Source organism: Leuresthes tenuis, unplaced genomic scaffold, assembly GCF_036924035.1.
Source record: "Leuresthes tenuis unplaced genomic scaffold, fLeuTen1.0.hap1 SCAF_16, whole genome shotgun sequence".
Taxonomy (NCBI): domain Eukaryota; kingdom Metazoa; phylum Chordata; class Actinopteri; order Atheriniformes; family Atherinopsidae; genus Leuresthes; species Leuresthes tenuis.
Window position 1 is genome coordinate 5,061,663 of NW_027325370.1, and position 20,365 is coordinate 5,082,027.

General features: G+C 41.5%; 2 protein-coding genes across 2 annotated transcripts; both read right to left on the reverse strand.

Annotated features, from left to right (window-relative positions):
- Nucleotides 1-7,514: 7,514 nt before the first annotated feature.
- On the reverse strand, nucleotides 7,515-14,647 carry dhx35 (DEAH-box helicase 35). Its single transcript, XM_072367450.1, has 21 exons — nucleotides 14,590-14,647; nucleotides 14,079-14,206; nucleotides 13,852-13,944; nucleotides 13,526-13,603; nucleotides 13,283-13,387; nucleotides 13,140-13,201; nucleotides 12,981-13,050; nucleotides 12,800-12,859; nucleotides 12,221-12,333; nucleotides 12,041-12,137; nucleotides 11,769-11,927; nucleotides 11,366-11,576; nucleotides 11,168-11,292; nucleotides 10,884-10,938; nucleotides 10,534-10,724; nucleotides 10,345-10,422; nucleotides 9,996-10,125; nucleotides 9,785-9,866; nucleotides 9,596-9,667; nucleotides 9,328-9,439; nucleotides 7,515-9,119 (listed from the first exon to the last, which is right to left on the reverse strand). Exons 1-21 carry the CDS (start codon nucleotides 14,627-14,629, stop codon nucleotides 9,081-9,083), a joined length of 2,100 nt encoding a protein of 699 aa, XP_072223551.1. The 5' UTR covers nucleotides 14,630-14,647; the 3' UTR covers nucleotides 7,515-9,080.
- Nucleotides 14,648-15,876: 1,229 nt separating this feature from the next.
- Nucleotides 15,877-19,568, reverse strand: rab5if (RAB5 interacting factor). The gene is made up of 4 exons (XM_072367300.1): nucleotides 19,263-19,568; nucleotides 18,316-18,419; nucleotides 18,072-18,201; nucleotides 15,877-17,365 (listed from the first exon to the last, which is right to left on the reverse strand). Exons 1-4 carry the CDS (start codon nucleotides 19,368-19,370, stop codon nucleotides 17,324-17,326), a joined length of 384 nt encoding a protein of 127 aa, XP_072223401.1. The 5' UTR covers nucleotides 19,371-19,568; the 3' UTR covers nucleotides 15,877-17,323.
- Between the last annotated feature and the right edge of the window lie 797 nt (nucleotides 19,569-20,365).

Consider the following 20,365-nt stretch of genomic DNA (forward strand, 5'->3'; position numbering starts at 1 on the left):
TTTCCCAGCAGGTGTCTCTGACCTGGTGTAATGGTGCTTTTTGACCCCGTTCCTGGCCAATCAGTCGAGGCAGATGGCTGCCCTTCCCTGACTCTGATTCTGGTGGAGATTTCCTCCTGTTAAAGGGGAGTTTTCTTCTCCACTGTCGCCTCATGGATGCTCAGGACGTGGAGTTGAACAGAAAATGAGATTTTATTGGTTTCATTGGTTTCCTTACCTTGGCAGCTTTTTATGTATTGGATTTGAACCAATTTGGATATTAATGATTTGATTAGTTTGGATTATAACTGGAAAACAATTAATTGAAAGACTTAGTTCGTGGTTGGATTGAAATGCATTGTATCATTAAACTGCCTTGCTATCGCTGTGGTCCAACACTTGTAGGGATAACTAGCTTGCTGACACAGTCCCAAACTGTCAGAAACGGAGCCCATCTGACTATCTGACTCTCAAAAACAACACAATAAGTGTGTTACTCATGCAACTCGAATATTTTCCTTTGAAATTCTAGTAACGTGACAACCCCAGCCTCAGCATCACACATTCTTGGGTTAATGACAAAACTCATGTATACTGGCACAAGTGCAGTGGTCGAATTAAATGGCCAAGTCGAGCTGTAACCATATCTCAACTAAACTGTGCGAGCATTGTAACTGTGTGCTGTGACTGTGCTGAGCTGTGGTCATTGAGGGATGAAGCTCTTCAAGTACGCCTTTGCCCTCTTGGCCATCTCATTGCCAGGGCTGCAGGGATACGACGTCTGCACCTGAGAATAGAGCTGACCACTGCTGGTGAAGTGGTACACAGACTGGAAGGTGAGGGTGGGCTGGTCCCTGGGAAAATACAGTGGGAGATCCACATGAACTAGGAAGCAGAAGTCTTTCCACATGAGCAGAAGGGTGAGTTTTGTGAACCCCTCAGCATCAGCGTGAATTTATTCCACTTTGCTCTGCTGTTTATATTCGGTTTCATAAACCAAAATGTACCCCCAGGTAGCATCCACACCAAACTTATTGTTGTATTTGTCACGATCCCTTTAAAGTACCCCGTGTGCATGACAAAAACAAGTAATACAACGTGTATACTGCTCAGTTCACAGTTTTGCTATTTACCTGGTGTAGGGGAAAATTAACAACAGAATATGTGCATCCCGTCACCTCCATGCATGTAGTTTGAATAAGTAAACCAATGTAATCTGTTAAAGAATCCACTTGCATGACCTTGCAACTTTTATTAGCCTCCCTCCGTTCATCCACTCTTTAACTGTGGGTTAAGTGATAAATTGACATTTACAGCGTGACCTGCCAAGTAACACTGGGTACAGAGCATAGTGGGAAACTGGCCGTGAAGTAATAACAAGTGAGTGGGCAAGAGATTTTCTATTAACACAAGGGGAGAGGAGTAGGAGAGGTTGGGGCTAAGTGAAGACCATTTTCTCGAACAAAATTGCCCCGCTTTTTACAGCCATCACCTGCAGTACCCCTGTTTAAAGTTATCAGGCTGCAGCCACAGAGGAGCTTGAGCACCAGCTAGTGGTAGTGGAGTTTCACTGTCAAGATAGTCCTCACCAAACACATTAATCATGACCAGGGGAGTGTAAAATTCAATCGGCTCCTTCCATCCATTTCATGTGAAGCAGACTGAAGGCCGGCCTTGTAGTGCCTGAAAAAGGAAGGATGAAAAAAGGGGGAAAAAAGAAAAAGGAGCTCCCTACACTTCATCAGAACCCCTACTTCATAACAAATGGAGTGTCTCTCTGGCGGAGGAGTGCCATCAGAAACACGCGTTCTCTCTATCCATTTAATTCCGGCAGTGGAGGAAGGGTCAGGGAGGGAGCAGTGGGTGCGTGTTCTGTTCTCCGCTCGCCGCTTCTCCAGTCACACAGTAAACTACCTTTTAGGAATTGTTTCTCAATAAGAAATGATCAGTCCATTTATCTGCACCAGGCGGGCCTGTCTCTTCACCCAGACCTCCAATATTTTTCGTTTGACCTGATCAGGGCTATAAACTAGACCGAGACACTTTCAATTTGTCACCCGAGGAGGCCTCTACAAGTCCCATGCTACTGATTGCATCCACCCTCCCAAATGTAAAAATTCCTCCTGTGCTTGAAATCCTCAATTTTTTTGTCTTTCATGCAAACAGATGCTTGGAGATGAAGTCCATTTTATCCTATAAAAACTATCCTGAGAGATCTACATGTCATATTCAGAACATAATGTTATTTAGATACAAATATAGTCATATAAAATGGGTGTTTATCAAAAAGATCATTATTATTCAGGATTTTACATTTGAATGCAAATTCTCTGCCTTCCACTATTGTCATGGAAAGGAGCAGGTACTCTATCACTATAAAACAATGGATTCAATCCTTTCTTTAAATTCTATGTATCATGAAATGGTCAATATTCATCTGTGACAATGTTTATGGATAAAATATGTAGGCTAAAAGCTCTTAATCCATTTTGTTTGATCCCAAAAAATAGCCAAAAAATTCACAGACTTCATCTTTTTTTTTGCGCATTAACTTTTTAGTCGAATTACACCGCATCTCTTCCACGAAAAAAAGAAAAGAAAAAACTGGTAAAAGCACGTATTACTGATTCTTCATTGAGTGGAGAAATATTAACCACTTTTGTTTCCTTTCAAAACATGTATAAACTTTGAACAGGGGGTAATTACAATTCACACATGACTTGCTTTCCCATCAAACCCTTTAAAGCAGTTAAACATTCTTCGAATTGGATGGAACATGTCAATGATTTTTTGACAGCACTGAAACATGGTGAGGAACACTCAAGCACATACGCACAACCTGTTCAAGCTGCTGCCTCGTCCGAGTCACATGCAGTCAATTAATCACTGATACCTCCGGCTGTCACCTCACATTTATGTGGTTATACAACACCAATGGGCAACTAAGCGGAACTGAAAAACACATTTAGTGATGTGGCCTTTCTTCTCTTACTTGTTTTTGTCCTCCATGTAGTCGTCAAAATTCAACCTTTCCATTAGATAGCGCTGAAACACATGAAAGATAGCTTCGCTCACCATATTTCAGAGGATCTCCTGAAAGAAAGGGAAACTAAGCTTATAATATGTGAGTTGAATCTTTTAGCGACACTGTGAATAAAGAAACAAAGTTACAAATGCATTACCTCTTTTGAATTTTGTTTAATGAACAATAAATCTAAAGTGCTCCTGCAGTTTAACATTCTGTCGATCTTGAAACCATAAAAGGCTTTTTTTGTTTGTTTCATGTACCTGGAGGGAAGAGGAACGGAATAAGTGAGGTGACATTTAAAAGAAATTATGCTTCGCAACGCTTCAGACAGAAAGCATAGAAGAAGTCCAGTAAAGTAACGGCATTTTTCTTCTAACATCACTCTCTTTAACATCAAAAGCAATAGATTTCTGTTTGTAGACTGTGAGCAGATTCTGCAAAGAAACAGGTGTACACTGTGAAGCTGACCATATTTGTCAGCATTTTCAAATATATGCTTTGTGGCCATGCCTTGTCTTCCTTTTTTAATTCTTTTCACCGCTACATGTACACTATAACATGCCAGTTAAAGAAAGAATTGCTCTTTTCTTATCTTAAACAGCCTTTACACACTAAGCCGGATCCACAAACACTCACATACAGCACTTACAGACGATACAGTGCGACAGGCAGCCCACACACCTCCACACATCAGAGGTAATGTGGGGTTCAGTGTCTTGCCCAATGACACCTCAAAACATCGTCCATCGAAGCCGGAAATCAAACGACCAACCTTCCAATTGGACAACCGCTTCCTCTGCAGTCCACCTAATAAACTAAATCTCATCTCTACCTGAATTTGTTTTCTATATCAAACCATGGAGAGAACTGGCTCCCCTCAGTAATATTCACTGCAATTAAAGGAAATAAATGCAACAGCTGACTCTCGTCGCAGCTAGTTGTCACTGCCTCTAATCGCCCTTTTTGATTTAATTTAATTTCACCTGCTTCTCCAACTGCAATAACCACTGACTCACTAACGACTGACTAATAATGGGTAAAAAGCCTATTTCATAAGTCAAAGTATGCTCCAAATCTACGATGTTGCATTTGTGCCAAAAACATGCACATTTTTCCATGTTTATGGAACTTTGTACAGTTTGCTGGAACTGCACTTACTTTGAAGATTGCTAACCTGACTAAACAACTGTCTGTTTCAGTTCAAGTAACCCTAACCCCACTTCTCTGTCATCCAGGCTTGTTTATGTCGTTCTAATGTGTTGTTTGACTGGGATGCCTTCTTTTGACATTTGAAGTGCTTTTATTTGCATGTTATTTATACAATTCTGCATTCAATTTCGCTTCAGTTTGCAAAAAATAATGAATGAAATTTCCCACAGAATTTTTAAAAAATCAATGAGTGAGTAAACAAGGGTATCAGCACGAAATGAAATGAACATGGTTGAAAACTCAATTAAAAATATGAATTACTTTCATATTTCATACATTTATTGTTGTAGAAATACGTTTTGCGTCATTTATGAGCATATTTGTTTATCTATGGTGCCATTTATGCAACTTTGTATTTATTTTGTCAGAAATTAGGTTCATAACCACAGTCAAACATCCGATTAGAACAACATGACACAGTCAAATGACCCACCAGGACAACTAAAGTTTGAATTGCACTGGCAGTGAAGTCTTGCCACATTTGAAGTACTGTACAAAGTTACATAAACATTCCCTGCGACTGAAAGCAGTCGTTGCAAGTGTTTTGGGCCCCTGTCCTTCAGTATTTTAATGCTAAAATCATACCGGGCCTCAGATAACTAAAACACCCAGACTTTAAATAGGGCATTGGCAGGGGGAACAAACCTTTGCGATCAAAGTAGAACCTGCTCAGGACCCTGTCACAATTGTGCTTTAGTTTTGCAGGCTGAACAACTCATGCAAAGCCTGGACATTAAGGATTGACACTCCATAGTGGCTTGTTGTATGTTATTTTTTGTTTGAATTCTTGTTGTTTGGGTTTTTAGTTTAATTAAACACATTAAATACCTTTAACAAACTGTCATGGGAAAGAAGCAGGGCATTAAAAACTTAAGTTCACCCTTACTGCTTCCACAAATTACTGCTCATCAATCTGAGAACAGTTATAAGGGCATTTGGTAACAATCTGGGGTCCATCGTGCGCTACATCTTAGACTTAACAGGCCTTGCTGAGCCTTAGTTTACAAAAAGCATCTAAACAAACCTCAAGACTTCTGGAACAATATCCTTGGATGTATGAGACCAAAGTGGGGATGTTTGGCCATAATGAACAGAACCAAATAAAGCGCATCAGCACAAACACCTCAGACAGACTGTCAAACGTTGTGGTGGAGGTTTGATGATTTGGGCTTGTTTTACTGCAACAGGACCTGGACACCTTGCAGTCATTGAGTCTATCATAAACTCCTCTTTATACCAAAGTTTTCTGGAGTCAATTGTTAAGCCATCTGTGTGATATGAGGTCATGAAGCAGGACAATAATCACAAGCATACCAGCAAATTTACTAAAGAACGGCTGAAAAAGAAAGTTGTTGCAGAGTTTTGCATGAACTGAAGCAACATTGGATAGAAGGGTGAGCTAAAAGATCTCCTCTATAATGTGAGAAAATGAAAGCATCTTCTAAGTTATTGCTATTAAAGGTGGTTTCACAAGCTAGTTAATCATGGGGTGCTTATGTTTTTTTCACACACACTTGTGTTTGCATGCAGGGGCTGCACGGGGGTGTGGTGGTTAACACCATCACCTCACAGCAAGAGGGTTTCAAATTCAACTCCCAGCTGGGGCCTTTCTGTGTGGAGTTTGCATGTTCTCCCCGTGTATGCGTGGGTTCTCTCCGGGTCCTCCGGCTTCCTCCCACCGTCCAAAAACATGCATGTTAGGTTAATTGGTGACTCTAAATCTTCCTTAGGAGTGGGCGTGAGCATGTGTGTGTGGTTGTTTGTCTCCGTGTGACCCTGTGATGGAATGGCAACCTGTCCAGGTTGCACCCCGCCTCTTGCCCGATGACAGCTGGGATAGGCTCCAGCCCCCCCGCGACCCGACCGACGAATTAAGCGGGTATAGAAGATGGATGGATAGTCTTTGCATGCATTTTGCCTCCTAGTGGAATATGTCTGTCTGTAGTTTATAGTTCATCTTAAATTGTCTTTAACTCATTTCAAGACCTGATGAAGACCCCATTATATGTAAAATCTTTGATCTTAAAGACAGAATATTTTCTTACATGGATCTGTGCTCATTCAGCTGTTTTATTTTGCAATAAAAAAAAATTAGATAACAGATATGACACAAAATAATTTACTTCAATAGTTGAACATTCTGGCTTTGTTGTCAAGTAGGGGAAACCCTTGTGAAATCACCTTGTAATTAGCATTTCTAAAACAACGATCTCCACAGGTCTAAATATGCAAATTAGTCATCACTTAAAAGAGACTGTTTGCAGAGCTTAATGAGCTGTTGCACCTGGCTGATTGGCAGGAAACATGACCCCAACAGGAGAGCTGTCAGTGGTAACAATGGAAAGAATTCCTTCAAGAAGGTAATTCAACTCAGAATCTGGCAAAAGATGTAGGTTGTGCCCAGTCAGCTGTGTTCAGAATTTGGAGCTAATACAAACTAAATCAGAAGCTTTTGTAAGGGAAACGTGGAGGTGGACCAAAGAAGATAACAGAAAGTGTCAGAGTGGGAAAACTAAAAGTAATGTGCCTTAGAAGTAGAAAATGCACAACAAAAGAGAGGGAACACAAGTGGGCAGAAACAGATACAAGAGTAAATGCAAAGGTCGACGTTGACATCCAAGATACTCATTCCAACAAATTAAAGTACATTTGGTGATGATGATTTTATTTTTCTGGATGGAAATGCATCATGTCGTGGAGCCAAAAGTCTTGCATCCTTCCTTCAGGAAAGAGGCATTAACTTCACGACACGGCAAGCAAACACTTCAGTCAGGGAGGACATTTAAAGAGATTAAAAAAAGGTCCTTGTCAGGGCCTGATCCTGCAAAGCTGATCTGTCAATCAAGAACGTTTCAACCTGACTAATGAGGTCCATGATTCCATACATTTTCATCCATGATGCAAAAACATTACATCCATTTTTATAATTTTTTTCTTTTATATACGTTTTACTAACAGAGAATGTTAAACATTTTTTCCCCTCAATAAAAACAACTGAATGAACATCCTCAAAGAGTGGTCCAGTCATTCTAGCCATGGATTGTTACTGCAGCCACAGTCTCAATGTCTGTTTTTCATGTGCATCAACAGCAAAAAGCTTTAACGTGATACACACATTTCACAACGAGAACAGATACATGTCGACACTGATAGATGCCCTCACATTCACAGTTGACCACATAACTGGAGGAACCTCAACTGCGTTACATAATACAACAGTGACACCACCTGGCGAACATACACATTGCATGAAAAGCACACCAGCAGTGTGCAGAGGAAGCAAAAGCCAACGCTCAGCGTGTGACAGTAAGGCTTTATTTAATTATGTCAGGATGAAACAACAGGTGACAGTTTTAATCTCAGAGGTAAGCAGTTACACAGGTCTACAGATCACTGCTTTAGCTGCATATATACTCCGTGTCTGCACGTATGAGGAAGATATTTTCATTTGCATTACGTCTAAGTGGTGATTTTAAGTGAGGAGGTCTACATCAGAGTACCATTTAGCATGCAAAGGTACTTAAAGTGTGAACCTATTTAATTTGAGTGCTACCCCTCTACTTTACGATACTGTTCGGTGGTGCATCTATAGATTTACTGAATATACTGTTCTAACCTGAATAACAAGATCTACCAAAAGAAGAAAACCAAAAAAAGACTGGGGACAGTAGTGACCATAACGGTTTCATAGTACATACTAGCTGAGGACAGAGTACAGCAGCCAACTGGAGAAAAAACTGCGCACCGAGGCTTTCGGGGTCTGAATGAAACAAAATGGTAGAAATACAAAAAGTGGACGAACACGACACCAAATGCAAATCAGTATCAGGGAACAGGTCACCTGGTAGGTAAGGATGATGGAATAAAAAGTACTAAAAGCTAAAACTGAGAACCCAAGAGAAGAGAGGCAGTTATGGTAGTTATGGTGATTGCTGAAATAAAAAAATAAAAAGCAGGTTTTTTGAGGCTTTGAACGTCAAGGCTAAATGCCTCAGAAGTCATAAGAACAAATTGCACTTCATTCTTAGTTTCACAGCTTTTCATTTACAATATTTGGGTGTATTTATACATTCCATCCGAGAATGAAATGTGAAACAGGCTGATAAAAATAACTGGCACAGAGTGGTGAAAAGGCTACTTTATCCGAACGGTACTGTAACAAAATGGGAATCGAGAATGTGAAACAAGGATTTACAAGCAATGCGGTTCCTTTACCATATCCACAATGGAAGATCTGGGGTTGGATGCAAAAGGAAAAAGAACTAAAGTAAATGTTAGTAAATGAAAGTAAATACATTCTGTATAACTGTACAGAAACTTTAACACATCAAAAATAAATGAGATCAAAATACAAAAAGAGGCACCCAGGTATGGGGTGAGCAAATCAAATGAAAAAAACGAGTCCCTCAAAGGGAAACATCCTCACAGTTCATTGTAGTTTGTTATTAACTGCACCAGGAAACCATACAGCTTTTAAAAAATACAGAAACCAGGTGGGGACGGGCCTGTGGCTGTTCCTTGGACCTGAGCCGGCTCTGACTACAGTATATATACATAGAAATGAATAGACTACATGGCCATGCTTGAATGAACACCAGTCAGGCCCGGCCTGGCCTTATCTCACATTCATCACCATATATCAAATATAAACTACATCACAGCCAAAAAGCAAGTTACAAGTGTTAACATCAACACTAAAAATATACCACTTAGTCCTGTTGTAGCATGGCCGCACAGTGTAGAGGGAGTTGTGCAGGTTGACATGGACAATAAATATATATCATATCTTTCTATACAATGATACAGATAGGGGCACAGTGGCAGATTTGTCTTCTTTTCTTATTGTTGTGTAATGATGGTGGATTCAGAGGACCCTGGATCTCTTGCTGGCCAGTGAACCGTGCTACAGGGTTATAAGAAAGAGAGAAAACATTTAGCAGCATTTAGCCACACGAGATCCTGACGGCAGACGGTTAGAGGAACCAAGTAACGAGTGGCGACAGAAGCTAAGAGTTTTGAGAACTAATCACAGAAACAATCTCAGAAAATTGACCTTGGAATAATTAAGAAATGGAACGAGTCGGAGCGTGCAGTCAGTTTCTTTGGCCTACCTTAGCTTGCTTGTAAAAGTGAGGGGCCAACTCAACCAGCCAGGACGACTCAACAGCAGTCACATCGCGCATGTAGTATTTTGATGTCTGCACCACTTCATTGAAGACAACCCTGCAAACAAATGCAATGCAACACGGTGCAAGTTTCTAGGAAGCATGTTACAGAACCCCATCACGTTTGCATGTTTTTGTCAGACGACGTGTACGTAATTCAAACCAGCTATGTCGAAGATGGCATTTACAACATACAGTGAGATTGTGTACTTACCACTTCGGAGGTTTCTCTCCAAACAGCACAGAGTTGGGGTGGATGTGTAGCTCAAGATCGTCTCGTAAAGTCCTGGCAAAGCAAAGGAATAACCGAGTGTGAAATAATTTGTCTGAAAACAGAGGTAATTCCTTTGCCAGATGTGCAACATCTAATGAGCCAATGATAAACAGCCAAATATGCTCTCACCGGTAAGAGCCAGAATGGTGAATGCGGGCAGCATTGGCAAAGAATCCAGACACAATGCACTTTAGAATCACATCTGGATCACCTGTGCAAAATAAATGAATAAGAGTAAACCAAACTTCACAAACTATCAAGTCACAAGCATCTGTGCTGTCGCCGTCTCTGTCTGGGCCGTCGATTTGAGCCCACGTGTCACTCGACATAAAAGACGTACCCTCACTGGAAGTCCGTGGCACTTTGAACTTGTTCATGAGACGCCGGAGTTGCTCTCGCACCGTCACGGCCCGCAGCAGACCCTTGTAATTAAGAAAATGTTCCTGACACCACTGAGAGCTCTTCTGGTGCTGCACAAAATACAAGAAGGGTCACACAGCTTCGATTAGAGTCAACTTACTCCAAGTCCATGTAAGTTCAAAACAGCCCTCAGTGGTCTGTGTCTGACTGAGCCGCTGGCGTGCGCACACCCTACCTTAATGAATCAATCAATCAATCTTTATTTCTAAAGTACTTTTCATACAAAAAAGATGCAACACAAAGTGCTTTACATAGCTAATAAAACATACCTTAATGAATGCTTCGTACACATTCAGCATGGTGAGGTGGTCTCCCTCAGCAACTGCAAACTTCCTGTGCTCGCGGGCCTGCGTGGTGAGACAGCAGAAAAATAAAAAGGGATAATCGTTATGCTGACAAAGTGTTTCTGACACAAAAAAAACCCAGCAAGCTCCTTCTCAAAGCCCGTTTTCACTTACGGCAGCTTTCTTCTGATTGGGGGGCACAACAAATATATTCTGAATCTGCATCATTGCTGCTATGGTAACAATCTCTTTGGAGCAGCCAAAGTTTCCCGACTCGAGGAGCATCTTAGCAAACATGGGGCTGAGAGGAAACTCAGCCATCCGCACCCCCATGGGATCAGTCAGACGGCCGTAATGGTCCAGACCTGCCAAGAGACACACATACGGTAAAGATGCGGCATTCTGTGCACCGACAGCTTGTCTTGTCGATGCTTTTTCACACAGAATTCTGGCCATTAGTCTTGTAGCTAAAGCACAGTTTCCTTTTTCCCCTTCATCACCCTGCCGACTGCCTTGTCTCTTACCTCCCAGAGCGTAAAGAAGTTCCAAAGCCTGAACCATAGTCTGAGCTGGAGGAGGCTGTTAAATGACAACAAAGAGAAATGCTATGTAACTACAATATCCACTCTTAAAGAAGAAATTGACTTAAAATCTGAGAAACTGGGGAAGTCATCACATCTTTAAGAGCACTAACTCAGGTCTCATGCTCATTTGAAGGTGTTAATCTGTGTTTTTTCAAAGGCCAGGGGCCCTTTTCAGTGGATGGTCACCTCTCAACCAGCATGTGGATGCAGAGTGAGTGACTCACAGAAAGGAAGCTGAACCGCAGCACGTTGTCGATGCCCAATGCTTTGAGCTGCAGGATGACGGGGGCCAAATTGGAGCGCTGCATCTCTGGCACAGTAGAGGCAGGCAGTTTTTCAAAGTCCTCCTCTGGTAAAAGGAACGCAAACAATTAGAAGCATGGAAATAAGGAAAGGGAGGAGAATAACTCACACAAACACACCTGTGTACAGTCTAAAGCACTTCCCAGGTCGGTTTCGTCCGGCTCTCCCAGCCCTCTGGCTGGCTGAAGCCTTGGAGATGGGAGTGACCACAAGCGACTCAATGGCAGTGCGGGGATTGTAGGCCCGCAGCTTTACAAACGCGCAGTCGATGACGAATACAACTCCATTTATGGTGATGGAGGTTTCAGCTATGTTAGTGGCCACCACAACCTGGAAATAACACAAAAAAAAATCAAAAGCATGAAAAGTCTGGCTTTTCTACCACTTTTTTTTTTACTCTCAGGTAAGTCTCTGCAGCAGCTAGAGGGATCATTTTCCACAGGTGACAAACATACAGACTGCGATAACTGGAAATCGAATAAAAACACATCGGTATAAATACACAAATAAAAGCAAAATTACTTTGCGAACAGTAGGGGGAGTCCGCTCAAAGACCTTCATCTGCTCTGCATAAGGTAGACCGGAATACATGGGCAAAATTCTCAGGTGTTTCTTCATGCCGTAGCGCGACAAAGACCTGGCTTGATCCTGCAGGAGAGACACCACCTTCTCCACTTCCTCCTAATGTGGGAAAAAACGTTACACGAGGAATTAGAACAGTGAAGACCATGTGAGCCATTCTTAAAACTTTCTGTCAAATCGGGCATAAGCGTATAAACAACATGGCCACTGACCTGGCCTGTGAGAAAGGCCAGGACGTCCCCATCATCCTCCGTCTCGTGGATCTTCAGCACCGTCTCCACTGTGGCCTTCACATAATCTGGAACAGGACTGACAGCAGACCAGAGACACTTTGGTGGTTAATGCATACGCAAGTTACAAATCACCACATCTAGATTCTGTGTGCGGACTACCTGACAGTGTAGAAAACATCCACAGGGAAGGTGCGGCCCTCCACAGTCAGAATCCCACATGTATCCTTGTTTGGATCCCCAGACTCGTTCAGGTTGAAGAAGTCGTGGAATTTCTTAGAAAAAACGCAGAATTACAGTTACCAGAAACAATACTAAAAGAAGTTCTGTAAGCTTTTTTTTATTTTAAGCTAATATTTCCTCATTACATATACTGTGCAAACGAGTTAATAATGTAAATATTCCCAGATTTAGTCACAACAAAGCCAAAGCACACTCAAGATGTCCTCAATCTGACATTTGAGAACGCCTCCGACTTCCTAAAAAGATGCAAAACTGAAATCAACTGCATGTGTAGATAAAAGGCTTTTCTAGCAGAAAGCAGTGTAGATGTCTGATACGGCATTTCAGCCGATTACTTAACACACAGCACAGTCGTGGCCTGATTGTGTCTATCTATCATCAGAGTATTGCAGATGTCAGTACAATGCGATCCCATCTGACATCTACGTTCCCGTGTCTGTCGGCGTTGATCTCTTCTCACGACTTAAGCATATCTGTTCATCTTAATGATGCAGTCACCTTGGCATCAAGGGTTGCAGAGGCCACGATCACCCTCAGGTCTCGCCGTTTCTTCTGAATCTGTTGCAGAGATGGAGACAGAAGTTGCAAGAGGGCCCAACTGTGCAAGAGTGTTTTTACTCATTGATGCTAAAGCAGGTAAAGTTGAACTTGTCCCAGTGACAGCATCAGTTGGCGTTACCTTTTTAAGCAGACCAATGGCTATGTCTGTGTACAGGGTTCTCTCGTGGGCTTCATCCAGCATCAACACGCTGAAAAAAGAACAAGCTCACTTTTCAAAAAAACAAAAAAACAACCATCATGTTGAAGAGAAGACATTCGACACATCATCCGTGTATACCTGTATCTCTTCAGAAGAGGATCGGCCATCATCTCACGCACCAGCATGCCATCTGTTAGAAACTGAAGCACAAGGGCACGATCAAACACTGATTAAAACCAAGCACATGGAAGCCCGTCACGAACAAATCCGGCACCAGCTACCTTGATCCTTGTGGCGTGGGGATCAGAGCAGTCGTCAAATCGGATGGTGTAACCCACCTCATGTCCCAGCAGGGCCCCTCGCTCCTCTGCAACACGGTTAGATACCTATCAGCAGGAGAGAGGGGGAAAATATAGAATTTAAAGCAGGCTATTGTCCTTCAGTGTGAACCAACTTTCCCTGCAGCAAGATGACATTGGAAAAGAGGGAGCTGGGAAATAATAGGACATCAGAGGAGCTCTTACAGAGATAGCAGCCACGCGGCGAGGCTGCGTAACTCCAATCAGTTTCCCCTCTGCTGCCCAGCCGGCCTCCAGCAGGTACTGAAGGAAGTCAGATGAAAAGGGGAAAGTAGAAGAGAACAAAGCATGAATAACAGATTTGAATAATTTAAGCTTTAGCTGATGTGGTCCAAACCCTGCTAAAAAAACATCAAGACAAGGTCGTTTCAAACCCCTCTGGGAGGAGTTCATTTATACGCAGGGTATTAGGATACTGCGGCATCGGTGGGCCTTTTCACACACAAGTTTCCATTCTTTTATTGACGTTAAATTAACTAAAATAGACAAACCTGAGGTATCTGTGTCGTTTTCCCACATCCAGTCTCTCCAACTATGATTACAGTCTGGAAGCTTTCAACCAGGTATAAGATGTTGTTTCTGTGCTGCATTGGAAAGAAAAAAAGTTTAAAAAAGTACCAACTGAGCACAAAACCCCAAGAAAACATTCCCTGCTCTGCAATCATCAGCTTTACTTGGAGACTGTATGTGGCATGTGCAGAAGCAGAGTGATTAAAACCTTAAAAACTGGAAGTTTCTGCCGCTGTTTCTCTATGGAGAGGGCCGTGTGGGGGTTGAAGATGATGGGGGAGCCGGTGGTCTCCGAGTTGAGCGCCCGTTCCTCTGAAATCCCCGGAGCCTCAGAGCCTGAAGCAGAACAGATGGTGAAGAGGAGGATAAGATGTTTTATTCAAGTGTAAGCGGGCTGAGGACTTAAGACGATGACAGCCACGGTTTGGTGCAACGCCCATGGACCTGAGCAAGAGAGCCTTTCCACAGCACCAATTCCGTCACGCGGATTGTTGCTTTCTTCCTACCGGCGCGTGAGTTTTGTCTTGGCAGGTAAACACTTTGATTCGGCACAGCTATCCCGAGCTGAATCCGTTCCGGACGCAGCCACCGCGCGGCTGCAGTGAGCACCGCCGCAGCCAAACGGAACCCGGCCGCACGCCAGCAGCTGCACATTCATGCCCGTAAATGCCCGAAAAAGTTACACCACACGCCTCATTAGTTAATTTTTTAGCACTTACCCGGCTTCCAAAATTTCATCGTGGAGTGGGGAGCCGCCATCTTGGCCTCTACGTCACATATTTTATTTTCCCCCCGCCCCCGTGGATGACGTCACACGCGGGGCTTTCTTCAGAGATTTCTGAATGATGTCAGTGTATGGCAAAGCCATATCAGTGCGTTTGAAAACAGCTGCAAGTGCAAGTTCGATTTTAGTAATAACCCGAGTTATTAGTTATATACAACCGAGTCTCACACTTAGAAAGCCAAGACACTGAAATTATGGAAGGAAGTAGATGTTAGATCCACGATCTGAGAAAAAGTTCAGACTGCTGACCACCTTTTAGTTTGTATCACACAACTAAAGGTTTTCAGGAACTCTCTTTACTTTCCAAGCTCTTTAAGTTCCCCACACGGCATTTCTGGGGGAAAATATCGTTCCGTTTAAATCTATCATTTGACATAGTTAGTCCAAATTAACAGCAACAACATTTCAATTCTCCCCACACAGTAGTGCATCATATCACCCGTGACGTCCTTCTTGCCAGTGGGATTCTAGTTTGAACAGATTTTGATATTTGATATCAGGCATAATCACAAACAAAATGAGTTTCTCCTCCTGTCACTTTATTAAGGAACCAAGTTGCAATGTGAAAGATTTCACTTGTTTCACAACTCTTTGATGAATTTACTCAGTTGGCTGTAGTTGTTTTGGTTTTCTTTTCATCTTGGTTCAACAGGAAAATTTAAATCATCCCGGTTCATTCAAAACTTGGAGAGCACGCTGGTGATTATGTTTTATTCAGCCTCGCTTCAACTACTCATGAGGGAATAAGTCAGCCAGCCCAGTCTCTTCCAAGTCACCAACAGTACATCTCCCTGTTCTGATCAATTTTCAGTATGAGAACTTAAAGATTTAATGAAGTTCTTGTCTCTCAAATACCCAGCAGTTCTAATTATCCTTATTTCTCTTGTTTTTTTCTGTTATCTATTTATATTTATTAAAGACGTGTTCAGATGCTCAGGTCTTTTCCTTTCTCATCCTTTATGTGCTTTAGCAATGCTAAAGCACATAAAGCACATAATGTGACTATATTGTCTATTTTCCTCAGTACTCGGGTGCTTAGCTGAAGCACTGAAATCATGCATAGTCAAACATTTTTCTGCTCTTAGGTAAGCAGCACTTTAAAGCAGCCAGGAGCATGTTAGTGGGTTTAGTTGCAAAGACGGTTCACGACTTAAATTTGACCCTAGCAAACAACTTAACAAAATCTACGATTTGTCGGGAGTTCAATAAAAAGTAGAAGCTCTTTTTGAAAATGGAGGCTAAATGAAGCCCAAATGTTTAATGATTCCCAAAAGATTTGATCAGAAAATACAATCCTTTCAAACACCAGCTGCATATCGAATATAACAGTATCATTACAATAACTTTGCAAGAACTGTTTTTAAAAGTTCTTCACTATAAAATACTGAGAATTATGTTACATCGAACAAGACATAACATAAATACAAAGAAATCGGCGAAATACGAAGTGGATTTTGACGAACAGGACATTGTACAGAATTTACAGACGAGTTTAAATTAATTCCAAAATAACAGGCAAGACTTTGATCTGGAAGCTAATTGTGAGAGAAATAATTTAAGTCAATGGTTACCTCACTAACTAAGGCCATTAATAAAAGTCAGTAGATGTACTACAAGCAAATTATGGCAGTGCACAGAGACTCAGGTTTAGCTTCCGTCCGAACATTTGCATCTTCACACAACATGCGTGCCTCCTCCCTCTTTACTTGGATAATTATTCATTTTTGGCTGAAGTGACAGCATATCAATAATATTGGCATCATAATGACTGATGTGTGTTTCTTAAAACCAGCATTTGTTCTGATGTTAGGAGTTAGATGTCAGCTGTGGTTAGCTACAATCTTCATGTGTTAGGCATGAGACCTTTTACGAATCACACAAAATAACAGTTTATATCTACAGAGCCAAAAAAAAAAAAAAAACCTACAAAAGTCATATTTTTTTATTATGTCTCGAAGAAAAAGGACACAAACCAGAAACGGCAGACTCGCACAGTAGACGGCACCCTTAACTGTTCAAATGTGTCCTTTAGGAGTGAAACTACAGAATTACTCTGTACATTCAACACAGAGCATTTCATCCTCAAGTTACAGGGTGACATGTCACACTCGTGGACTGACTGAATCCTAAGGACTAGATAACAACACTTTGTCTCATTTCCCTTTATCGGTAACTGACACGCTCATGTGCAATTAACTGGGATGGGAATCTTCACACTTCATCCTATCTTTATAGTGTAAAGTCTGCGTTTGTGTCACTCTTCGAAAACGGATGAAAGTAAGCTGACTAAGTTCTGTTTGACATCAACGTGCTGTGCCAAAAGCCAGTAGAACTGCAACCAGTCTGAGCTTTGTGCATGTTTAGTGTTTCTTGTCAGAAATGACGAACATTGTACGAGAAAGGACAACATTTCGGAAATATGATGGGAGATGCCTTTAAAAAAAAAACGGAAGCCTCAAACAAATTAGAGAGATGTACAGTATTTGAGCATGTTCCTCATCGTGTTCTTGCTGGATCTTGTTTTGCAAACTACGATTCCCATGATGCACTGCACAATGAGAAGTCATACTGTATGCAGGGAGCACAAACACCCCCAAACCATAAAGTTCTTGCGTCTTGTCAATATGCTTCAACGGAAATGTTCGTATCTAGCGTCCTGTGGATTCCATTCAGTCAAAATGTAGAGCTGTGTAAAAGATTACCCACACCACCTGGAAAGGAGAACAAAAAGACTAATTACACTCGAATAATCAATGCATATGCTCCACAAAGACATTCTAGACTGTTCCAAGATGAGTTTGCAGCAATAGTGTTCAATCTGTGTTAAGACAACAACAAAAAACTGATCAACTGTAGAGCAATGAAAAAAGAAAAGCCGTACAGAATAATGAATCCCAACCAAAACAATGAACAAGCTTCACCTTTGAGCTGATGCTTCTACACAATCTCTGCAAATGCTGGCCAGACCATTAGCTCCATGTCATGTGCCTACGCTCATTAACTTTATTTCTACTCTCTTATTGAACATGAAGACTAATATCAAGAATAAAGACAGCTGGATCATCCAGGGATCTAAAGTGGTTGTCTTCCAACTGACAGAGCATCCAGTTGTCAGTGTTATTGTGGAGAATAAAGCGCTGCACATATGGGATTAGAACATCAGAGAAGCTAATTGTAAAGCGCTCTGTCGAACCTTCATATGGGTAAAACAGGTAATTGATTTGAGGTAATTTAATTGAAACCATTAAAATCCTTATTAGAAGTAAAACATATACACCAGAGATCTTGTTTCATTTCAAATTGAAGTAAGCATAAATTGCTAGTGCAGTTTGTTCATCATCTCCATCGGGTACAGCTGTATCTGATGCAATACTTTGCAGAAACTTGATACATTTCTTGAAATACTAGCATTCCCACCAGAAACAGGGCAAAAGATGTCATGAAGCCTTCTTTGGTGAGCTCCCACGTGCCTCCATACTCCTCTTCATCAACCTGCTGAAAGCTGCTGAAGTATACATACAGGACACCAGCGTTGATGATGCAGAATCTAATGGGGAAAACAAAGAAGATGTTAACTTTTCTGTCTTTCTCTAATGTAGTCGAATGTAATAAGGCTGAGGGAAAGATGTCTGGATTAAGACAGGTTGTACAGGATACCTACATGGCTATTCCAAGAAATCCTTTCAGCGGTGCAACACCCCATATCACACCGAGGATAACTGCAATAATTTGTCGGATCCAGTAAATCACATCTAAAAACTCATCCTGTGAAAGAAAACACAGAAACCTGTTTGTTAGAACTGTGTTGATGTGAACATTGACAGTTGAACACAGCCACACTTCTAGCTTTTATCGTTGGACATTATGAGATCCGTCCTCTCTGTAATATTGTGACGTCTCTCACATAGAAAGTGCATTTTTAGATGTATGTGTGATGGAGAGGCATGTTCACATTTGGTCCTATTCCAATTTTATTTCCAGCCAATCGATGCTGAAGCGTATCCCAGGTGATAGACCACAGGTAACCAGTCCATCACAGGGCTAACACAGCAACAACCAACCATGCACACATCCAACTCACAGCAGCCTCCTTCAGCAGATAAACCCAACACACTGGCTGTTCCTCACCTTTGAAAAAGCATCTCCTGTGACAGTGACCGCTGCGGATTACGTTCATCTTTGGTGACTCGGATCTCATTAAGTGTAGCAAATTAATGACAAGTGTTTGAGTTCAAGTTGGTAAGAGACACAAAGTGATGAGTCGATATCAGGCAATGACAAAACTAAGACCTGACAATATTTGGGTTTTAGACTGCTGGCTTAACAAAATCAGTTGATTTCTAGGATTCAATTGGTTAATCAAGACCAATGTTTTAAACAAATCCTCGCTGTTTGGCACCAAGTCCAAACCGCGGGGACAGAAAAGTGGTATTTCTCTCGATTAGACAGTCAGCAAACCCAATCAGATCGGATTAATCCTTAGCATGGCAGCTAGCTTCAGCTGCCATTCCAAACAATATAAAAAAGTACATTTTTCAGAATTTTGGAGCAACAAACAGAAAGCGCAGTAACAAGATGATATACTAAAAGCACAAGCAAATGACTGACCTTCTCTTCCCAAACAGCATTACTGCAGAAGGCTTTGCTCCATGTGGACTGTTTAACTCCCCCATTCAGCAGATGACTTTCTTCTTTCCGCTTCGAGCTGCTTGCCATTCTGCTCTTTCTTTCAGCAACACACGTTAAAAAAGTTTGAAACCCAATTTGTTGGCAACTTCAAATGGCAATAAATATCACTCGCCGACCAGAGGAAGACTGTGCTGAGAAATATTTGAGGGTATTAGGGGAGTCTACGCTTCGCTGAGCTGACAGATTTCAGTCGCTAACCGTAAAAGGGAGTTTGGGCATGCGCAATACCGTTTGACCCCAGTCTTCACCGGCCAATCAGAGAGTGCGACGTTTCTGCGCACCTCCGGCAAGAAACTGAATTCGACCACAGCGCCCCATGCTGGTCAAGTCTTATAACTGCATATAATAACCAAAACGATGAAGTACAGTATGTATTAAAACATACTGACAATACGTGCGGTGGTTCTATTTGTTATGACAATACAACCTTTATTTAGTCATATCACTGAAAACATCTCAGGCCCAAAGCGTTTTCACAACCATCACATTAGAATAGGACTAAGGCTAATGGCCACCTAACATGTTGATCAATGTGAGAATATGTCTAGCTGGTCTATAAAATGTCTTTCTTTCACATACAGTGGTCTAGAACTATTTAGATTGCTTTAACAAACTGAATACAAACAATAAATATCCTATATGTATAAAAATGGTACCACAGATAGATCAATATGTGGCCAACCAGGGGGAGAGGAATCTCAAAAAGAGACGCATAATGAATAAATTGTGACATGATGGTGAACTGCTTGCATCTACTGACATTTTCAAGTCCCACAAGGGACAGAGTTCAATGCTAAAATGTGTAATATCCTGCTTCATAAATACAAAAAGTGTTGCAATATAAACATAAAAGGAGCTCAATGATACACCAAATGGCTGTAAATTGTGCAAAAATGGGGAAAAAAAGGTCCAAAATGATTCAAATGCTCAATATGAGATATTCACCTCTCATATACTCATATAAGTCCACAACGACATGCATAATGACATAAAACAAAGTGAACAATTTCAGACATAAAATA

What these genes read in the sequence shown, in the direction of transcription:
- dhx35 (XM_072367450.1), bottom strand. Translation starts at nt 14,629, where the DNA reads ATGGCGGCTCCCCACTCCACGATGAAATTTTGGAAGCCGG. An exon ending in CTCCCCCTACTGTTCGCAAA is followed by an intron (nt 11,577 to 11,768) that starts GTAATTTTGCTT and finishes TGTTATTTCCAG; the next exon opens with GTTGTGGTGGCCACTAACAT. An exon ending in CCAATCAGAAGAAAGCTGCC is followed by an intron (nt 10,423 to 10,533) that starts GTAAGTGAAAAC and finishes CTCACCACGCAG; the next exon opens with GCCCGCGAGCACAGGAAGTT.
- rab5if (XM_072367300.1), bottom strand. Translation starts at nt 19,370, where the DNA reads ATGGCAAGCAGCTCGAAGCGGAAAGAAGAAAGTCATCTGCTGAATGGG. An exon ending in GGATTTCTTGGAATAGCCAT is followed by an intron (nt 18,202 to 18,315) that starts GTAGGTATCCTG and finishes TTTCCCCATTAG; the next exon opens with ATTCTGCATCATCAACGCTG. An exon ending in CATCTTTTGCCCTGTTTCTG is followed by an intron (nt 17,366 to 18,071) that starts GTGGGAATGCTA and finishes TCTCCTTTCCAG; the next exon opens with GTGGTGTGGGTAATCTTTTA.